Below are 21,931 nucleotides of genomic sequence, written 5' to 3'. Positions count from 1 at the left end.
TCAATTGTTGGAATTGCATCAGGATTATTTTAAATCACTGGGACTACCGGATCCTTTGTCATATTAGTGTAATCAGATGCTACATCATTGCATACAGGAATGTCTTGACAAACTGTTATTTGGGTCTCAAGAGGCACAAGTACCATTGCGTTATTGCATAGTCCTTTTCTTACTGCAGATTCTTCAAAGGTGATGAGTCTTTCAGTTTGAACCTCTTGGATACTAGCAAGATTTGCTCTTCTGCTACAACTTTTTAGTCCACTAGGCCTACTACTTATTATCGGCCACATGATGTGGTTTGACCAGGTCGATGGATACAAACCCGTTCTCTTTTCTTCCAGCAAGGGGCGGCAGTAACACTGTTCTTGATCCGTGGATTGCTAGTACAGGTACTGGTTTTCTGTAAGAAGGCCCAAATTCCTTCTTATTCGCGATCTTTTCTCTGACTTGATCCCCAATCTTTGGAATCCAGACAGGCCTTGCTGGGACGGGTGGTTCTCCTTCAGTGGTTGTTGGCTTCTGTATTGTGTTGCTTTGACTACTTCTTTTGTCGTTTAAGTCCTGCAAAATAGCCAAACGGTCTTTGATATCAAAGGGTTTCTGTTCCACCACTGAAGTGTGACGATTGAGGTCCTGGAAAAGCATTCTAGTACCAAAAAGGATTTCATATGGAGTGATTCCACCCAGAGAATTTCTTGGCAGATTGTTTAAACTACGTTGGACACTTATTAGATGTTTCACCCACCCGTCACCAGAGCCTAATACCCTAGCTGTTTTAGATTGCTTTATGTCCCGGTATTTTCTTTCCACTACAGAATTTCCCTCAGGATGGAATGGACTCGTATACTGCAATGCAACGCCCAGACTGGCCATGGCCTCCTTGTAAGCTCGAGACCTAAACGCAGGACCCTGGTCAGAATGTAGGGTGCCGATTGCCTATGTGCTGATAAAGACTCGCAAATCTTTTATAACAGTTCGGGCACCAGCCGAGCGCTGAGCCAACATCCAAATGAATCTTGAGCATGAATCCACTGCGACCATGATATATTTATAGTTACCATCCCTTTGTAAGGGACCACTGTGGTCCAGGTAAACACATGCTAATGGTTTATCTGAAATTAAAAGGGGCGTCTGCCTTGGGCGTTTCACTGTTGAAACCTTCATTTTCTGGCAGATTTCACATTCCAAAACATAGTTTCTGGTCGGTTTCCTCATGTGTGGCTACCAGTATCTTTGTTTTAATAATGATACAGTAGCAGAAACACCTGCGTGTGCAGAGGCGAGCCCTTCATGTGCTGCTAAAATTAGTCCTAATCTATGTTCCATGTTTGAAATTACTCTATCCCCCACTCCAGGGATTTGAGCAAAAGGAACATTAGTTACATCAGTTATATATGTGTACTTGACTGGAAAGCCTTTTGGTAATGCTTTACCGCTGTCTTTATTGGAAGCAGCGAGAGCCTGCATTATCTTGCTGTCTATTTTTGTTTTTGAACGAGTGATTGTAGCTACGGAAGCAGTTTGCACAGTTGCCTTCGCGGCTTCATCAGCCAATAAATTCCCTTCAATGTGAACGCCAGCACGTTGATGACTATGAATCATGCAAGTCTTTTGTAGTTCTTTCTGTAATTGAACTACTTGTTCCCAAAGCAAATTATGCTTGATTGCGCCCCCTTTTGCATCTCTGAAACCGTTTTGAACCCAGTTCTGCAAGTATTCATTGTAAGATTGGACGCAGTAATACAAATCGCACGATATGAGTGTGGAGAATACCCGATCTGTATTCTCAAGCGCCATCTTGAAAGCCTGTAGTTCAGCTCGCTGAGCTGTACAGTCTCCGAGAGATTGTGTTTAAGTGACCATAGGTCGTAATTTACTAACACGTCAGCAACCTTTAACGATCGCGCACGCAGCACTATAAGCTAGTTTACCCCCAATTGCGGGCTGTGCTGATCCATCTGTATAAATTATACAGTTGTACTGTTCCAGAGGCAGAATCTCAGTGGGCAGAGGGCATTCTTGTTCGTATTGTAGAAATTCTTGAGTTTTCAAGTAGGGGTCAAAAACTTATTTAACGTCTGTTGCAGCAAGAGAATTAACCAATTGTATCCATCTTGAATGCAAAGCCTTAGCATTTGGAATGCTTGCTTTTGTCACTGCCTCTAAGGCAGGTACCGGAGTAACGACCATTATGCGCCTACCCTGTGCGAGAGCTCTCTCTTTTGCTACCGCAGTTTGAACTGCTGTCAGAATTTTTTCTGTCAAAGTGAATTTCATTTCAGCTTGTGTGTACAAGTGTGATTTGTAAGCAATTGGTACTTTTTCACCTTCATTAAAGGTTAAGTACGTGTATCCGCATCTTCCTGGGATTATTCTGATTACAAGATTGCGTATGTTTACGCGTGTCTGTAAATGTGATTTTGCTAACGCGTCTTTTTCGCACTGATCGCTAAATTTCTGTGTGTTGAGTCCAATTAGTAGCTTTGAAATCAGGTTTAATTGATTCGTAGAGAGGTTTAACACTTTCTGCGTAATTTAGAAGGTAAGTTCTTTCGAAATTCAGGAAACCTAGAATTGACTAAGTTTTGTCAGAGTTTTTGGAGGTTGGAGCAGCGCACATTATTCTAAAAAGTTGGCTGCCAGGCTTTTGCCTTCACTTGATCACTCGTATCCTAGAAAAAGGACGTTGAGGTGGGCAAATCTTGATTTCTTAAAGTTGAATTTGTACCCTTCAGAGGTGAATCCAAGTATAATGGTATTCACTCTGTTCAAGTGCCTGTCCAAGTCATCGTCTCTTAGATAGATGTCATCAACATAAGATAATGCCTCATCATCATACGTTTGTAGTAACTTTGTTACTCTGGCTGAAAATAACCCCGGACTATTCTTGAATCCCTGGGGGAGACGACAGAAGTGGCGCTGTGTCCCCATGATTGAGAAAGTGGTCAAGTTCCTGCTATCAGGTGTAATGTTTTGACAGAAGAAACCGTTAGAAATATCTAATGTGGTTTTATATTTTTTGCGCATGATGTTATTCATTAGTGCTGCACCGTGTGCATTTTGTACTGCAAAGGTTTTGCAACAAGATTTTATATGTCTGTAATCCAAAACTGGACGATATGTATTGTCTGGTTTGAAGACAGGAAACAAAGGATTGGTCATGGACGAGGTGCATGTTTCAAACACCCCTTGGTATTCAAGTTGATCTAAGATCTCCCTGACCTGTTTTTTAGCTTCTTGCTTAACTGGATACTGCCTCTGTGCAGTTGGTTGAGTTTTTAACTGGATTTTATGGTGAGGAGAATCCTCATCCCATCCCACATGATTTTTATATAATGATGGAGCCTGTGCCACTGCCAATTTTCTGGCATATGTGTATTTTAAATGAATTAGTATGAGATTGGAGAAGGCTGGCATAATTATGTCTTCGTCATGTGGGCACTCCCTGACGAATTTTGGTGACCAGACTTCTTTTTCAGCTAGAAGAATATCATAACCCTTAGAGAGCTTCTCCCAAAAGAGTGCTCTTACTTTCCTGGTTATGTCCCCCTCCATCCGGCACATTACTTCATATAACTTATGGGGTACACTAACCCTGGTATCAGCTGTTTCAACTTGAATGTACTCATTCAAGTCCACTGTCTCCAGGTGATCCTAAGATCTTGCGAGCTATGGTGACTTCTGCTGCGCTGTCCAGCATTGGCTGGGCCCAATCCCCGTTCTTGAGTTGTGTCCTCAAGATCCTCGGCAGGTCTGATTTTTAGACCAGCTACCTTCTTTTTGGTGAATTGGGTTTTCTTATTTTTTGGAACGTGTTGATCGTCTTTGGCGTTCTGGCCGTCCTCTTCTTTCCGATTTCTGTGAGGAAGTCTGAAAGGTACGAGAGGAACTTGTATCAGTATCTTGATATCTATCAGGTTTTCTCAAATTAACCCTATTCCTTTAGCTATTACCTCTTTTCAGAGGGCTCCTTTTGAGGAGACCTTCCTCGGAACTGAGAATGCTTCTCGCTAGTTAGTATTTTCCTACTTTTTTTTAGGTGTAGTGAGTATTTTTAATAAAGACCTTTTCAGGACTTTGTTAGTTGGGGCTTTACTGGTTTTCCACCCAAACTATCTCCACCTAGTTCTTCATAGGATTTTTCAATTATTCTTGCAAGTTCATATGGTTGCTCAGTTACATGAAGTTCTTTTAATTTTTGGCGGATCGCCACGGACGCTGCTTCACCTTTAATATTAGCTAATATTATAGCGGAGATCTGATTCAGTAATTTCATACCCAGTTTTAAAGCAGGCTCTGCCCCGTATTCATTTTGAATCGGTTTCAGGACGTCTGGTATCACCGCCATTGACGGAACACCATTTTTTTTGTGTAGATTGCAGCAAAGACTGTACCCCAAGAGTCGCAGTCTTCCAAGTGTGGTGCGATCCCCATTGGTAAATAGACTGTTAAAATTCTGAGTTTCTCATGAGGTGTACTTTCAGGAAATACTGCCTCGATATGAGTAATTTTTTGAGCTATCCAGAATGGAATTTGTTCCCTTTTTGCGGGTAATTTACCAATGACTGATTGTATTGTCTGTGGTGTAATTTTATTTGTGTTCCCTTGGTGAGGGGTCTGTTGTGGAATCCTTATAGGAGATTGGACTGTTAGAGTCACATGACATATTGAACCAATTGTCTATGTATTTTTATTAGTTGTTTTAGTTGAACTAATAGTTCCGCACCTGACATTTCTTCAATGGCAGGGTGTGGTTTATAGCTGGCTAGTACCGGCCATGTTGCTCCTGGTCTACCTCGTGGACCGAGCCTGGTAATGTGATTTTGATGTTGAAGGGCGCCTTTAAGCCAGAGCTGATGCTCTTGGTAAGTTAGTGGAATTTCAATGTCCTCGAAAAGAACGTATTCAGTTGGATTATCCTCTACTTTGTAGAAGTGAAACACATGTGATACTGCATTTGCTACAGAGAAGATTATCCATGAATAGAATACCTCTGTCTGCCGATATTCGTGTGCCTCTATGACAAAAATTACCACACCACCTCTTGATGATAGGCCATTCATTATAAGCTTTATAGCGATGGTTTTTCTTCGGTTTTTCGGGATGATTATAGCATCCGCGTCGGTTTCTTGGAAACCTGTAATGTTTAAACCCGGTCGGGCTGCAGCTGCAGCTCCACCGGTTGTGTTATTGATTGGTGGCCCACCATTCTCGGTGCCGCTATCCGACATTTTGATGACTGAAAGTTTGCACAGCAAGTTTCAAGGAAACAGAGATAAGGTGCACAATATTTTGGAACATTGTATCCTTCAACGTTGAACAAAACAAAAACTAATACATAGGATTTTCGTCCTACTCAGTAATGGCGGATATTTTATCCTCTTATCCACTCCAGACGTCTATTGGAGTATTTTACGGAAAAAAGGGGTCTCTGTGAAAAGCACGACTGAGTTACTCTAGTATCTAGCTTTAAATTAGTGCCTTACCAAACGTTGGGCGCCATGTAGTGTAGTTCCTATATTCCCAATAAGCTCTGCGCATTGGAATAATATATCCTACAGATTTGACTTAGGTCGACTAGGTCTCTATTGAATATATTAGACTTAATTGTGAGTGCCAGCTAGCTCAGAGGTCACTAGAAACTTTCTCAAATTCACAAGAAGGGATTAGTTTCTGGCAATCGCATAAACATGACAATTTTGTTTCCCCAAGAATAAAACTAATCTTCAGAGTCGTGGAAACAATAGATAGATATTTTACTCAGTCAATCGTGCATGCTTCGTTTAATCAGAGGTGCAGCGAAATAGAGAGACAGGCGTTTTCAATAGAAGGTTTATTGAACAGTCTTTCTCAGATAGGTAAAATGAACTGCTACAATCATAATACTGGTTGCAAAGTATAATGGGTACAGTAAGAAGAATATTATAAAATTATACTGTAAACGCATTGTATGGTTCCTAGACCATAGATAAATACATACATAAATAAAGTCTAAAACTTACTCAACTGGTGCTTCTAAAATACGCCTACCCCGATGTACCCAAGTCTAGTACGAGGGAAGAAGTAAGTGAGGTGAAGCATAGGTTTCGTTTGTATTTGCCAAGAATCTAACCCAAGAGTCCTCTTAGGGTCTAATCAGCTCCGTACCTTGGTTTTAGAATGAAGGAGGTCTGGTATCTCTGTCTCGGGACTCAATTTCCCAACACCCCGCGAGGGGAGCTTGGAAACACTGGAGCTGGATTCTTCGCGAGAGAAAGGCAGGCTCTCAGTCAGTGCGTCAGCTGGAGGGTCGGCTTCTTTCGGCACTTGCTGTAGCGAGCTGTGTCGGGCAAGTAGATAGTCGAACTGCTCCGAACCACCGTGTGTTTGCTAGGGCAAGTGTAGGCATATTTATACCTTGAAGGTGCCTAGTTTGACGTAAAGTTGGAAATAAGAACGTCACCAAAGAATCCCAAGGGAATGGTAGTTCTTGGAAAACACCATTATTTCTAGGACAAATCAATATTCAAGTAAGGGGATGTCCCGGACTGCTGAAGGCGAGTTTTCCAAGAAATCGTTGTGGCTTTTTGGAACTAGTGGAAGTAGCCATGCCTGTATTTGGACTGGTTTGGTTATGCCAAAATATGGGTATGATTTCTACGTCTATATAAGAGTAATGTGAATTATACCTATATAAGGGCATAAATCGGTAAATTTTGCTCGGATCCTAAAACGCTATACAACACATGTATACTCTTGCATGAGGCACTATGGCAATGCAAAATGCCATCATCCCCAAGAGATGCATGAACGTTTTGAATGTTAAATACTGAAGGAGTTGAAATTGTGGTAGCAATTAATGAACATTTTGAATTCTGGCTGCATTTGGATATGCTAGGCCTGTTTGAGTGTTGCGCAAAGCCCCTAGATATGGTTGCAGTCGTGAGGGTTGAAGATGGGATTTGTAAGCATGGACTGTGTATCCCAGCCGATGCAGAAATTGTATAGTTATTTGAGAGTGTTCTTGACATAGATGACGTGTGTTGGCTTTGATAAGCCAATCATCTAGATTTGGGAAGACATGAATTTGTTGTCTTCTTAGATGAGCTGCTACCACTGCAAAGCATTTGATGAACACTCTGGGTGCAGTAGTGACTCCGAATTGATAATGCGTCCCTGCTATAACAAATCTGAGATACTTGTGATGTGCTGGGTGAATAGGAATTTGAAAGCTTGCATCCTTTAAGTCTAGTGCTGACATGAAGTTGCCATGCTGTAGAGGTACTTGTTGAAGTGTGACCATATGGATGTGTTCTGACAGTATATATTGGTTTAAAGGCCTTAGCAGCTTCGCCGCTGCGCAAATTCTGCCGCTGTGCGGCAGAATTTGATGCGTGCTCAGATCGGACAGCCCCCGTCCGTTCAACGTACATCATGACGTCGGACGGCCCCGGCTGTCTGACGCATGGAAGAGTTTAGGTCTAAAATAGGCCATAGAGAGCCGTCCTTTATGGGAATTAGAAAGTACAGGGAGTAAACCCATGACCGTTGAGGTTATATTGGCAATGACTCTTTAGCTCCTTTTATTAATGGAGATTGTACTTCCTGTTTGAGCAACTGTTGATGTTCCAGAGAAAGCTTGTGAGTGCCAGGTGGAATATTGGGATGATTTCTGGTGAGTTCAAGGCAATAACCATGTTGGATAATGTCCTACGCCCACTTGTCTTATGTTATTGACAAAGAAACTGCTGTAGTCGACCCCTGACAAGTGTAGGATGATTGGGGTGGCGGGGGAAGGGAGGAATTATGGAGTTACTGTTTGTTGCCAGATGGGGTTTTGGGCTGGTTTACCTTTACTTCGACCTTTTAAGTTGTTGCCCGAATATTTGCCCCTGTAAAATCCTTTAGATGGAAAGGATTGAGTTTGTGACTTGAATGAAGATGTGGAAGCATCTGTGGAAGTGGTTTTTGAACATCCTCTGTAAGAAAAGCTGCGAAAGGAGCCTCTATTGGCAGGTGTTTGAAGTGCTCCCATGGATTTAGCCACTTCTGTCGCTTTTTTCATCTTCTCCAAGGCCTTGTCCACTTGTGGGCCGAAGCGATGCTGTGTTAGCTGCCAGGCTTCTTGTACCCTGTCTTTGTCCTAGGTCAGAGAACTCCCCTCCCATAATGCATTAGAAGGGTGTGTGGCTTGTGTGCTTTCCCATACGGCGCGCGGTTTCCATTTTAGGTGTTTTTGCCAAGCAAGCGCAAGGACGCGCTGTTCTTGTTCGGTTTCGCCCGCAAGAGCGAGGACGCGCTGTTTCTTCCGAATCCCTTTCTGACCACAAGAGCGAAGACACGCTATTCTCTGTTTTTTGTTAATTCCGCCCGCAAGCGCGAGGAAGCGCTGGTTGCACTTTTTCTTCCCTCCTGCAGGGAGCGAGGTTACTCACACGCCGCTGCCTCGCATCTACTAAGGAAACTAGAAACAAAGCGCGAACCGACGCTGAACTGTTTTTTATGGTATTTCGAGGTTCCGCAGAGGTCGAGACTCGTGAGTACCAAAGACATTGTAACTGCTGTGTCATTATCACTTTTTGATTGATTGTTCTATAACGTTCTATGCTGTAATACAGTGGGTGAATTATCAACACCTTCACTGGTAGAATCTGCAAGGCGGTGTATACTTAAATGGCTTTATCTGGGAATGTTGGCAGACGTATGCCTTTGTGAATAGACTGGCGGCAAGTCAACCTCACCCTGTCTAGGGGATTCTCTGGTTTTTAGTTCTTTATTTTTTGGATTTGATAGGAACTCTCCTTACAAACACCAACCTTATAATTACCATTGTCCATTTTGCCTCTTGATTCGCCCCATCGTCCCTTTGGATTGATCAGGAAGTTCATTGGTGGTCCAACTTCTTCGCTCCCTGGGGATACTGCTCTACCCTTCTGCTCTACCCTTCTGAGTCTATTAACAGAGGGTAGCGGTATCTCAGGGGACAGGAAAGACTCTCTCTTCGCTCCTGTGGACATTCGTGTTTCTGCTCGGAGACCCGAGGCCTCGACATGCTGCTTATCAAAAGGAACCTTTTGTCTGTTAAACTTCTGGTTTAAACCCAGAGATATGCAGCCAATCGTGACTACTTAGTAGTACACTAGTGTTGATCCCTCTGGGAGCAGTGTCTAGTACACATCTGATGGAGGAGTTTGAAGTTAATTTTCCCTCCTGTAATAAGTCTTGTCCCTTTTTCTGGAGCTCCTCTGGTCGATATTGGAGTAATTCCTCCATCTCATCCCAGCGAGCTCTGTCATACCCGGCAAGTAAACCCTGTGTACGGGCTACCCGACAATGATTGGCTGATTGTGCAGCACCTCGTTTGCCTGAGGCATCTATGAGTTTGGTCTCCTTCTCTGTAGGTGGATCAGCAGCTGTGATTCGTGAATTTGCTCTATTGCAAGCATCAGACAACTAGTGAATCTGGTGGAAGCTGGCCTCTAATAAAAATTGGGTCAGATGGTGGAGGTTTTTACATTTTGTCCACCTTGGGTAAAATTATACATGCAGGGTCTTTAAAAATATCGTCTACATGTCGCATCATGCCACTTAACATTGGAAGTGACTGAGATGCTTTGTGTGAAACCCCAATAAGCCAAATAAAAAGTCTTTCTCCATAGCATGTATGTGTGGTGTGACCCCCAGGATATGCAGCTGCTATAGTTATAAGCTCCTGATATGAGGTTATCAGGAGGTGAGGAGTTTGCAGGAAAAAGATCAGGATCTTTGTCACCTGGAGGGTCTATATCATAATCCTGCCAGGGGTCTGGTGGTGCAACATAACTGGTGTGGGGTACCCTGAACTTTACTTTTTAGAAGATGGTACGGACACAGCTTTTGTTATAATGCATCCAGCCTCTGTATGTACTTTTTTTTGTTCTGGGTCAAGACTTTCTCGCATGGTTTGTAAAATCGGCTCCATGAGCAGATTTTTGTTTCGGTGCCAAAGTTTTCGGAATGGAAGGGGTCTTCTCTTTCGGATCTGATGATTTGGGAGTCAAAGAGGTGTTGTCTCGGCTCGGAGTGGAGCCGGAAGGCTTTGTCTGTGCTTTCAGTGCTGAGCAGGAAGGTGGGGCGTTCGAATCGGACTCTCAGTGTCTACAATGGACAGGCGGCAGTGGTGGCCCAAACGCCTTTTGTTTTAAAGGAATTAAGTGTTTTTGTGTGAGCAGATGAGGGCTTTTGGTACTCAACACCTTGACCAGGTGGTAGCTCATGGGACACAGGATCGATCTCTAAATCCAAGTCAGAATCTTGAACGGAGAAGGCCCCTTCTTCGGCAGCTGACGCTTTCATGCTTCCGGTTCAATGTCTTCTTGTCTTAAGATATCCAGAGTATTTTCCATATTTTGCCTCTGCATATCTCTTCGTCGAGCCAGACAGTTCTGCATGGTCTATTTGGATCAAAACGCACAACAGGCCTTACAGTCTAGGTTCTACTCTGTGCTCGTGAGACAAAAAATGCAGACTTTGTGAAGGTACTTTGAGTGGCACAAAGGGCAGAATTGTAACAGAGTCTGTTCAATCAGCGAATTATCGGCAATGGAGTTGGCATCTAATACAACGTAACCCAGACGGGCTAAGCCCAAAGTTGTATTTGGAGTGTTCTGACCCAATTAGAACGTCTTCCAAATTGTGATCCAAGATGGATGAAAAACAAGTTTAAAACAATATAGACTAGGGTAGAGTGGATTGCGTTCTGAAAGGATCCCGCAAACAGTTTCGAACCGGAGCGCCGCAATACAAGTCTGTGCCCGATGGAAGAAAGAAAATCGGACAACGGAGTCGATGCCTATGCACACTATTCCCAGAGTCACCTTACTCCTTCTTCGAATAAACAACTTGCAAATATCAGGACCCAACACTAGATGGCAGGAGCCTGCAAAGCATGTGCATCTACTACCACACACGCGCTGAACAATCTTTTCCATACACGTTCGGCATAAAGTCTTAATTTGTCAAGAAGTACCGCAGCAGCCATTAAATAAAGACCTCTCAGCTCACTGAACCAGCTTAGAAATTCCACCACCCTCCTCCTGTACTTGACCCAGGCCAATCTCAACCACCATCCAAAGCGTAGTCTTGCTGTCTTTTGTCTGCCACAATGGTGCCCACATGCTAGATCTGTGCTTTTATATAATCATGCATGTAGTGCCTCTGGCGTTCTGGGATTTACTTCCTGCAGTACTGGTGCATATTTTAATGGATGGCTGCAGACTATGCGAAACAGGACAGCACTGAATACTGCTTCGCCCTCCACCTTACATGTCCATGATTTGTATAGCCATCACATTATTTGGTAGCGACTAGCTACCACCCTCCGCACAAGAATAAAACGTGAACGGGTGACAATGGGACCTCACATCGCTTGCTGTAACTTTTTTATTTATTTAAAAAAAAAAAAAAAAAGGTACAGCAGTCACTTCATCATGTGGAGACTTCCTGCGGACTCTAACAAGAAAGTACTGGAGGTAAATATACCAATCAATACCAACTGGGAGATGCGGAGCACAGGCGTCTTTTTAATCATACATTATTAGCATGTACATTCTGATAGATGAAAACTGACTACACATGAAAAACGTACTGAAGACCAAATCTTCAGGAAAATTGTTTTTATGGATTTTTGCTTCCAGGAGGAAGCAGGAAGAGACACTTGCATTTTTAAAGAGGCACGGCATATCAATTTTACTTTTCTCTCAATATTTAGTGGGTACAAGCACATTTCAAGAGCACACTGCAAGATTATACTCGACTAAGAAGAGAACACTCCTAAATTGGTGTTTTTGGCAGCAGTTAGTGGCACCATTGTAAACAGCGATTTCAGGGGGTGACTGCCATTTCCCTCTCTAAAGAATCTGAAAAATGCTGCTGCTCACCTCGGGGGCGCCCAGTCGTGCCGTGTGCAGTCGAGGAGTGTGCCAACATATGTCTTGTTCCGCCACGTCACGTTCACCACCAACATGCCTGAAAACGAACGGAGAGAAATACTCAGAATCAAAATCTGCAGACATTTATCTCAGTCGGGCAAAGAAATTGAAGGAGTTTTAAAGCTACACTGAAATGGTGCGTCATTGTTTGCCGCTGAATTTTAAGAGTTTGGTTCCCTCATGGAATTACCACTGCACATACAGAGCATTTTACGAGTCAGAGCTTCTGGCTTGCACGTCTTTACTACAGTGGACACATGGTGGCAGGAGAATGCCATCCATGTTCAGTTACCTCAAAATAGTTGAGCCATATTACAACCAATAAAATAGCAAGCGAATGGCATGTATGCCTAATATACCGGACACTGTGCTGGAGGGAACTCATTAGCATCTGGAGATACACAGCTAGGCATGTCTGTAGCCAGAAACTAACAACAAGCATTAGCAAAGCCAAAAGGTCTCACCTATATGCAAGCGCTATTGGCTTTGCCAATATGCTTTAGCCATGTTATACACCAGCGTTGCTGCTGTTCAGCATGGCTAAAAAATAGTGGCGAAAAGGAGTTTCGTGAAGTGACAAGGAATGGTGTGGTATGGAGTGACGTGGAGGGAGTAGTGTTGTAGAGTGGTTTGAGTGTCGGAGTAGAGTGCTGTACAGTGAGTAGAGTGCTGTAGAGAGAGTGGAGTAGATAGTGTTGAGTGAAATGGTGCAGAGTGATGTGGTGCCTAGAGCAGAGCGGCAGTGGCATATAGTAGAGTGGCATAGAGTTCAGTAGCAGAGTGCATAGTTGACTGTCGTGCAGTGCATTGGCATATAGCAGAGCGGCATAGAATGCACTGGCGTATATAGTAGGGAGGCATTGGTGCAGAGTAGTACAGTGGTGCAGATAAGAGCTGAGTGGCGCAGAGTGCAGTAACAAACTACAATGGTGTAGAGTGGAGTAGAGTGTTGCAGAGTATAGTGGCGTAGAGTGCAGTGGTGCACAGCAGATTTGTGCAGCGTGCAATGGAGTAGAGTAGAGAGGCGCAGCACAGTGCAGTAACGTAGAGTAGATTGTTTCAGAGTGGTGTGGACTGGTGCACGGTAGAGTGGAGTGGTGCATGGTAGAGTGGAGCGGCATAGAGTGTAGTGGTGCAGAGTAGAGAGCAGCGGTGCTGATTCTTGTAGAGTTAAGTGACACAGGGTAAAGTGGAGTATGCATGGTGTGGTAGTGCACTACCATAACTGAAAATACATTTTTCATTGAAAAGATCATTACATTTGCAGACGTACAGTTTTACTGATGAAAGTATACAGCACACAAACAATAAAGTATTGAAATGTCATCACCTACTGTATTGATTTATTTTGATCATATTAAATATTTGTTTCCACCACACTTAAGAATGACCAAAAATGTGCTTCATTTGTGCTGACCAAATTCTGATATATTCAGAAATATCTACACAGTTCATTTACAGGCATTTACATGTTGATGTGTGCGTTAAACAAAAAACATGGTACTGCCTTCTCTAGCAGCCCCCCACCCCCAGTAGCCAGCTTGATTGTTACATAAATTCTGTCACTAGGAAGTCAGTCTTGAATGAACAGAAAATGCGATAAGATGAGAACATGATTTAAAGTCATATTTCCAGAAAGGGAGCACACGGAAGTATACAGTAAATGAGGTATGGGCCCTGTAAAGGACAAACTCAATTGGCTAGCCTAAACCAAATTAAGCTAGCAAATAGAAACCAAGCAGATATGAGTTAAGAACTACAAAGCCAATGGTGAGCAATGGGCAGAATGCATTCCCAGGACAAATTTCTGAATGTCCAAGATACTGTTAGCAAACCAGATAGCTGCGCTGTCTGGTAGGCTTCTACCTAAAAAGGATGGCTGGTTAACAACGGCCACAAGAAATAGATGTACAGAAACAATTAGGTAAGATACAAAACTATAATTGTTGTTCATGTATGCAACATAGGAGGTATAAGGCAAGAAGTCAATCATTTATTGGGAAAAGCATTTACTTGGAAAATGTTACTTCACAAAACATTTATTTGGAAAACATACTTTAAAAAGAAAATTGAGAAAATCTAAATACTAAATAAGGCCAGCTTCGGAGGGGCTATATATAAACACACATATACATAGACAAACATATGCACACAAACCTGTATATATATATACATATATATATATATATACACACATATATATACACACACACATACATATATATACATATATACACACAAACATTTGTATGCTTTTTTTAATTCAAACCTTTTTGAACGTAATATTTCTAAATTAAATGCAAAATACTTCTCGATACAAATTTCAAACAAAATGATTTCCATACAAATATATTTGAAACAAAAATTTCTAGACTATTGACCAAGATTACTCTGTGATAGCATATGGGAAAATGGAAGGCAGATGAATTACCATAGGGACAGTAAAGACCAGACTTGAATTTTAAAAGCAACAGAGAGGAGGTGAATGTAAAACACGTTAGGGTACAATGCATCAAGGTGAAGCAAAGGCCAATCTATAGATTGTTCAAAAGAGAAGAGGAAGAAAGATAGTGTTGAGACAATTCTCATTAGCAGATTTATAGAGAGCATTGCTGCCCCAGCGACGAGGCATACCAGCGCTACTAAAAATGCCCGTTAGTAGTAACATCCCGGGAAAAGGAGAGAAAGTTACACCGGGAATAGCCAGGTCTTCATGGCTTTCCGGAAAGCTAAGTGATCCTGGAGCCCTCTAATAGCAATCGGAAGGAGTTCCAGAGTTTGGCTGCCAAAACTTTAAAGGAACGACCACCAGCTCTGGCTCTTAAGACTCTGTGGGTACATACCAACACTTGGTAAGCTGACCGCAGGAGAAGGCTCAGGACATACGGTGTTAACAAGTCTGCTAGGACAGGAAGAACTTGAGTCAAAATTTTGTGAGCAACACAGTGTCTTAAACCGGATTCTTTACCCTACCGGCAGCCAGTGTAGTCTACGTAGCAACTTAGACACTGAACATAATTTCGGAAGCACCAGTAGAGTACGGGCTGGTGCCTAAATATAGGGAATTGCCATAATCCAGTCTGGATAAAATTGTAGCCTGTAGAATAGCCTGCGGGACTTTGGGCTCGGAAAAACAAAGTAGAGGTTTTAGCACTCTCAGGAACCCGAATCAGGTCCCTGCAACTAATTTGGACTGAGCGTCAAAAGAGACCTCTATCAATCCATAAGCCCAGGTTTTTGACCGGCTCCTTCGGCAGAGTTGCTGGTTTTAATTGGTCTGGCCACCATTGCTCTGACCACATATCGCTATCTCTCCCGAACAGCAGAATTTCCGACTTACTAGCATTTAGCTGCAAGAAGTTTGTTGTCAGCCAATTACCTATTGCCATCATATCCTTCTTAAATATGATGAGATTATTTTTACATTTCTCGGAAAAGGCAATGACTAATTGGGTTTCGTCGACATAAGAAACCAACGACAACCCTCTGCTTTTTGCCACCAGAGCCAAGGGTTGTACATAGATGTTAAAGAGCACAGGGCTCAGTATCGATCCTTGCAGAACACCGTGTCTGATCGCCAACTCCTGGGAGTGGTAGGGTGTCACTAGGACCTGGAAAGTTCTGCCCTCTAAGAAAGAGTGAAACCAGGCCAAGGCCAAACCCCCAATCCCTATCTTCTGTAACCTGCACAGTAATATTTCATGCAAGACCGTGTCGAACGCGGCACTTAAATCCAAAAGAAATAAGGCTGCGGAATTGCCGTTGTCTAAGCTACCACGAATCTCCTCAGTCACTGCCAGCAGAGCCGACTCGATACTGTGGCGGGCTTAGAAGACATTTTGCGAGGAATCTAGGATGGCATTTTCCTCTATAAACTCTGTCAGAATAGTATTGACATGAGATTCTGCTGCCTTGGCTAGAAAAGGGAGCTGGAAAATAGGGCGATAGTTATCCGGTTTAGATGGATCTAACGATGCTTTCTTCAAGAGAGGTGTCGCTATAGCGTGCTTCCAAGCTGATGGTATACGCACTGAGGACAGAGATAGATTAATCAATTCCCTGGCCACTGGTAAAATGAGGTAGCGAAATTGGCAGAATTGTGCTGGTCTCAAGGAATCAGCTGGAGAGTCTGATTTGATTTTCAAGCAGAGATACTCAGTCTCGATGAGGGATATTTGGGGGAAGGAACACAGTGTTTTATCCGTCATGGGTCGCCTGTCCTTGTGCCCTACCCTCTGATCAATATTAGTCATGACCGGTGGAAAGCTTATGGTAAATTGTATCCACCCAATGTACAAAATATCCAGCCAATTAGTTGCACTGATTATTAGAGGTGACAGGTGAGTCGGCTTTCTGGTTTGCACAATTAATAACTTTAAAGTGGGAGAAGATCATTTTAGGGGAATTGTTCCTCGCCGAAATTTTACCAGCGATATTCTCCGCTCTGGCTCTCGGGACAAGCTTATGGTATGCTTTAATGGATTCAGGGTATTTGTTTTTTGCTTCTATATCATACGAGCGCCTCCAGGCCCGCTCAAATTGCTTGCCTTTTTTCTTGCAGCTAACCAGGTATTTATTGACCCAAGGGTTCGACTGTCCAAAGAATCTACAGGGAAGGGGGGGCAGGAGGGGGGGGGGGGTGCGGGGACTCCAAACATTTCTAGAGGGTGACTTTCAACATAGTCAAGCATGGTGGGCACACAGTGTTCAAATGAACTAGAATGGCTCTACACTTGCAGCAGCATTAAGCTCTCATGTACTTCAGGAAAGAGGAGCTAGTCCTAAATGGAGGGACTGTTGCCTCCTTTAGGTCACGCCTGCGACAGCGCATGAGTTTATGCTTGCAAGAGATATTGTATACAACAATGGGCTTGCAGGCGCCTATTGGTTAACTATCGTTGTCTACACTGTCGCTCTTCTTTGCTTCATTCAAACTGCATTCACCACTTCTTTAGGCTGAAGATCGGACCCAGTACTGATTGCTTCAGCTTGATTGCTGTACTTCCGTTGATCGTGCTGCGATTAAGGTAATACTTTTATTTTTAATTCTTCCCTGATGTCTTTGTTGCACCTCTTGCCATTTATAGCTATGTTTTACTGTGCCACACATACTTTCATTGTGACAAGAGATTTTAACTGCTTCCAAATGTATTTTCACTAAGACCTGGACAGTGTGGAAGTGTTTCCTTTATGTGACAGGATATTTTGGCAAATGTCTTTTTTTTCCTTTTATTGTTCATAGGGAAGTTAATTGATTTCCTCAGACTCACAGGGGTGTTGTGCCAAGACCTAGCAACCATTGGCAAAGCAAAACGATCTAAACTATTGGCTCTGCATTTGCCTTTTGTTGCGGTACAGCATGAGCTTTGCCAATTAATTGCAGCCATGCTGTATAGCAGCATTACTGCTGTGCAGTATAGCTAAAAATAAGTTAAAGAAAAAAGACTATGGTGCACTCAGTGCTAATGCCCTAAAAAAAAAAAAAAACACAAAACACATTAGTCCTGGCTGCGTCATAGTACCTTCTTAACTGCTTCGACGCGGCTAGAATTATTCTGTGGTGCAGAAGAATTTGACGCGTGCGTGGAACAGACTGCCCTCGGCCGACCTCCGCACACGCCCACTGTGACGCCGTCAGACGCATTGAAGAGTTTAAATTAGTTTTAGCCACACTGCAAAGCATCCGCACTGCTGGACAGCATGTCTACAAAACATTGCCAAAGTCAATAACTTATAGGCGAGACCTATTGGCTTTGCGAATACTCGTTTCATTTTCCAGTTTTGTAGGTCAAGTCTCTTGGTGACCGGCTGTTGGTGTTGTAAAGCCACCAGAGATGGTGAGTTTTGGAGGTAAGCAAGCTGTTTGTGAAGCAGTACGTCTTGCCGATTGTGGCCCCCTAGGTTTAGGGAATGTACGTTCCTCCACAACTAATGAGCTGACTAGGTTTTCTTTGTTGTCTGCACTCTGTAAACGAGGTAGCTAAGTCGAATGATTTGGCAGACAGTCAACTCGGGGAAAAAAATCTGCAATGTTCCTGGATGCAAGTCATGACTGAGTTGGTTTGGTCACAATTAGTAAATTCTAGTTTTACATCGTCGCCAATAATACATATTTCAAACAAATGGGGTAATGTTTTTCATTCAGCAGGGACTCCAGAATGATGGTAAAATTGATACTGAAAGGAAATAGGAACTAGTATGTTAGAAACGACGGGCCTATGAAGGAGGATATTTAAACACAGGGAGGAGACATTGGGTAAAGTCTATACCTGCAATGTCTGAACAAGCTCTGACAATGCAATCTGCTCTGATTTATAACTGAAAATGCAGTGTCCGACAGTGAAAGTTTAGGCACTCAGTAAATAACCATTGTTGCATTCATATATGAAATTATTTACCCAGTCCCTTATTCTTCATTCGTTCTTGTGTGTGTCCACTTATCATCCACAATATAACAGACACAAGCTCAAAAGGCATATGCAAGATAAATTACAAGAATAATAGTAAAGGAAGTGTCCCAGAATGGCTTTTAGGAGCTGTGGGACGCTAAAACTAAAAAACGGAAAAGGAAGAAAAATGAAAGGAAATATGAAAAGAAATATTGTAAAACTAAAAGATTGAACCAGCAGCCCATGCACTGAAGCACACTCAATTTCAGACGGACGTACACATATGATCAGGCAAAATACCATAGCTCACATAACAAGTGCCACCGTCTGTTGAGAAGAAGCAAAATATGAATGAATCTCGAACAGACAGAAGAAAGAGTACTGAACCAATGACCCTCTAGGTGAGAACATGTATTTGTATTGTTTATTTGTAGAGCGCAACTATCGCTCCGAAAGGAGCATCCTGGCGCTAGTGAGACAATGTGCATACAGTTACAAGTACAATATTAGATAGTGGCCATTACGTAGTCGTCTGGAAGATTAAAGATCCAGGTTTTAAGGTGCTTCCTAAACTGGTTTTCCTGAGTCAGCAATCTAAGGTTCTTAGGCATTGAATTCCAGGCTTTAGATGACAGGAAGGTTAAGGTCTTACCCTCCTTGGTTTTATAGTAAAATTTGGCCAATTTTATTAGGTTGTCTCCTGTGGATCGTAACGTCCTGGAAGGGTTGTAGTGGGGGTAACGCCTGATGAGGTACTTTGGGCCTGTACCATTGAATGCTCGAAAGGCGACGATCAGAATTTTAAATAATATCCTCTTATGCAGAGGCAGCCAGTGAAGGGTCTTCAAGGCGGCCGACGCTGAAGATTTCCTCGGCAGTTTAAGAACAAGTTTGGCAGCTGCGTGTTGCACGCGTTTAAGTTTTTTCAGCGTGATCTTTTTAACACCTGCCATCAAGCCATTACAATAATCCAGGCGTGCGAGGATTAAGGCCACTACGACCGCCTTTCTCGAGTCAGTGGGCAGGAAGTCAAAAAACTTCTTTAAAGATTTTATAATACTGAAGCAACTTCCTGCCACATTCCTCGCATGCTGATCAAATGATAGCTCGGTGTCAAATAAGACACCTAGATTTCTTGCTGACACCACAGTTTGTGGGGGAGCAGGAGAATCCTCCGGCCACCATTTGCTGGGACAGAAATGCTGGGTCTTTCCCATAGGAAGAATCTCTGTTTTATTTACATTGCATTTAAGATGTTTCTCTTCCATCCAAAGAAAAACATCCTCAAAGCAACTCTTGAGGTTTTGTTCCGCATTGGTGGAGTTCTTATCAAGAGGTACGATAAGTTGAGTATCATCGGCATACGATGTCACTAGTATTCCGTATGATTCAATGAGGGAGATGAGAGGAACCATATAAATATTGAATAAGAGTGGGCTCAGGATAGAGCCCTGAGGGACTCCAGACAACACCTTTTTTTCCTTGGAGAGGAAAGGACCCAATGCAATTGTTTGTGATCTTTCTGTCAAAAACGAGACGATCCACGCCAATGCAACATCCGAAATTCCAATATCTCTTAGTCTACTTATCAATATAGAGTGGGAGATGGTGTCGCACGCCGCTGTGATTTCTAATAAAATCAGAACGGCGTTCTTTCCTTCATCCTGCAAGATTTTTATGGAATCGGTGAGTTCAATCAGAGCTGTTTCCGTGGAATGGTGAGACCAGAAGCCCGATTGTTGGGGATGAAGGACATTATTGATTTCTACATGTCTTTTTAGCTCTTTGTATACCATCTGTTCGGTAATCTTACCCAGGACTGGGAGAAGTGAAATTGGACGTAGATTGGCAAGCTCTGTAGGAGATTTATTAGACTTTTTCATCAGAGGTTTTACGACTGCTTTTTTCCATTGACCTGGGACTATACCTGTATTGAGAGAAGTATTTACAATCTCGTTTATAAGGGGATTAACCACTTCGATTAACTGATGAAGAATTTGTGGGGGGGGCAAGAATCCGAAGGGGCGCCCGATTTGCAAGCAAGAATTACTTCCAGAGTTAGGGATAGCGAAACTGGTGAGAAGGTTCTAAGACTACTGGTCGTGTTTTCTCCCTGGTAAGGAGAGACAGAGGGCTGATAGACTTGCGGGGCTGGGAAATCCTTTTGTATAAGGTCAATCTTTTCCACAAAGAAGTCCGCAATTTGATTGCAGAATTCTAGGGATGGTGGGATTTCAGGCTGTAAGGCTTGGGTGTGTAAAAGTCTTGACAATGGAGAATAACGTTTTTGGTTTTTGTTTTGCTTCCTTAATGGCGTTAATGTAGTACTCCTTCTTGGCGATTTTAATAGTACCTAGATATATTTTCCTCTGCTGGATATAACGGATTCTGTTGGCAGGATCATAAGTTTTGCGCCAATTGCGTTCACCCTTCTTAAATAATAGGTGGAGTTTGGCCAGTTCAGGTGTAAACCAGGGGGCATTTCTCTTTCCTCTTTTTTCCTTTCTTCGAGGATGTTTAGGTAGGGCACGTTTTTTGATCTCTTGCTGTAACATGTATGCATTTAGAATATATATCCTATTTTTGAGTTATTTCTATCTCAGGGGACTGACATACAATTGCTCTGTGCGGCCCTCCAAAACCTTTTTAGCAAGAATTGTCACAGTGCAAGGGGTCATCGCTGGAGGTGATCAACACCAAAAACCCTGCTTACCAAGTTAATCTCCGAAATCCCATATAGCAAAATACCAGTATACGGCCTTCAACACAGTGTATTAACAATCCACCCGTAAAGGCTTATTTGTCTTAACTGCATTTCACAAAAAGCATATCAGGTAGACAACCTTATCGTCACTTTACATAATAATAAAGACAGAGAACCTTTGGCAACAGACCTAACTTTTCCCAATGAACCTATTAAGCCAATAGCTTTCATCATTGACTTCTCACCATAACCAACTGAGGCCTCCTGTACTGCACGTCAGCTGGCAACCATCAGGCAACAGTCATAAATGTATAACTATATACAATATTCTAGTTGTCAAAATACAAAACCTCTCAAAAGGGGCCTGAAAAAATAATCAAACTGCAAATCTTCAACTCCAAGTGTTTGTTGGTAACCAACAACAATCCCTTGCCTTCTACGGAAACTATGAGAATGCATGAAACTCGATATCTGCTTACAGCCTTAACACAGTGTTATGACAATCCAAACTTAAAAGGTACATTGTCTTTATCAAATACTTTCAACAATTAATTTGTCAGGCCTACTGCCTTAGTCGTTATTTTCCATAAAAGATTAAGTCTATGATATTTGACATACATTTTCCCAATGGGTTAATCAGGCACATATACCCTTTAACATTGGATTGTCCTTATAACCAACTGAGTGAGGCCTACTGAATTATGCCTCAACTTTTCCACAAGGCAACCCTCGGGCATACAGTCAGAAAATTGGAAAAACACTATGTTACACATGGCAAAACGATATTCAGCTCATTGTACAAGTTAAAGATTATCAAAGTGCAAATCTGAGAAGTTTGTTCAATGGAGAAATCAGACGGGGGAAACTACAACAAAATAGCATACAGTCAT

General features: G+C 42.6%; 1 protein-coding gene across 11 annotated transcripts in view; it reads right to left on the bottom strand.

Annotated features, from left to right (window-relative positions):
- Positions 1–21,931, bottom strand: part of ZNF609 (zinc finger protein 609) — a 932,673-nt gene that overhangs the window by 137,807 nt on the left and 772,935 nt on the right. For all 11 annotated transcript variants that reach the window (XM_078685001.1, XM_078685012.1, XM_078685009.1 and 8 more), the window contains one exon: positions 11,898–11,985. In XM_078685001.1, coding sequence (XP_078541127.1) covers positions 11,898–11,985 — 88 coding nt within the window. The remainder of the gene's footprint in view (positions 1–11,897; positions 11,986–21,931) is intronic.

This window comes from Lissotriton helveticus, chromosome 3_2 (genome assembly GCF_964261635.1).
Source record: "Lissotriton helveticus chromosome 3_2, aLisHel1.1, whole genome shotgun sequence".
Classification (NCBI taxonomy): domain Eukaryota; kingdom Metazoa; phylum Chordata; class Amphibia; order Caudata; family Salamandridae; genus Lissotriton; species Lissotriton helveticus.
This window is presented reverse-complemented; position numbering and strand designations above follow the sequence as displayed.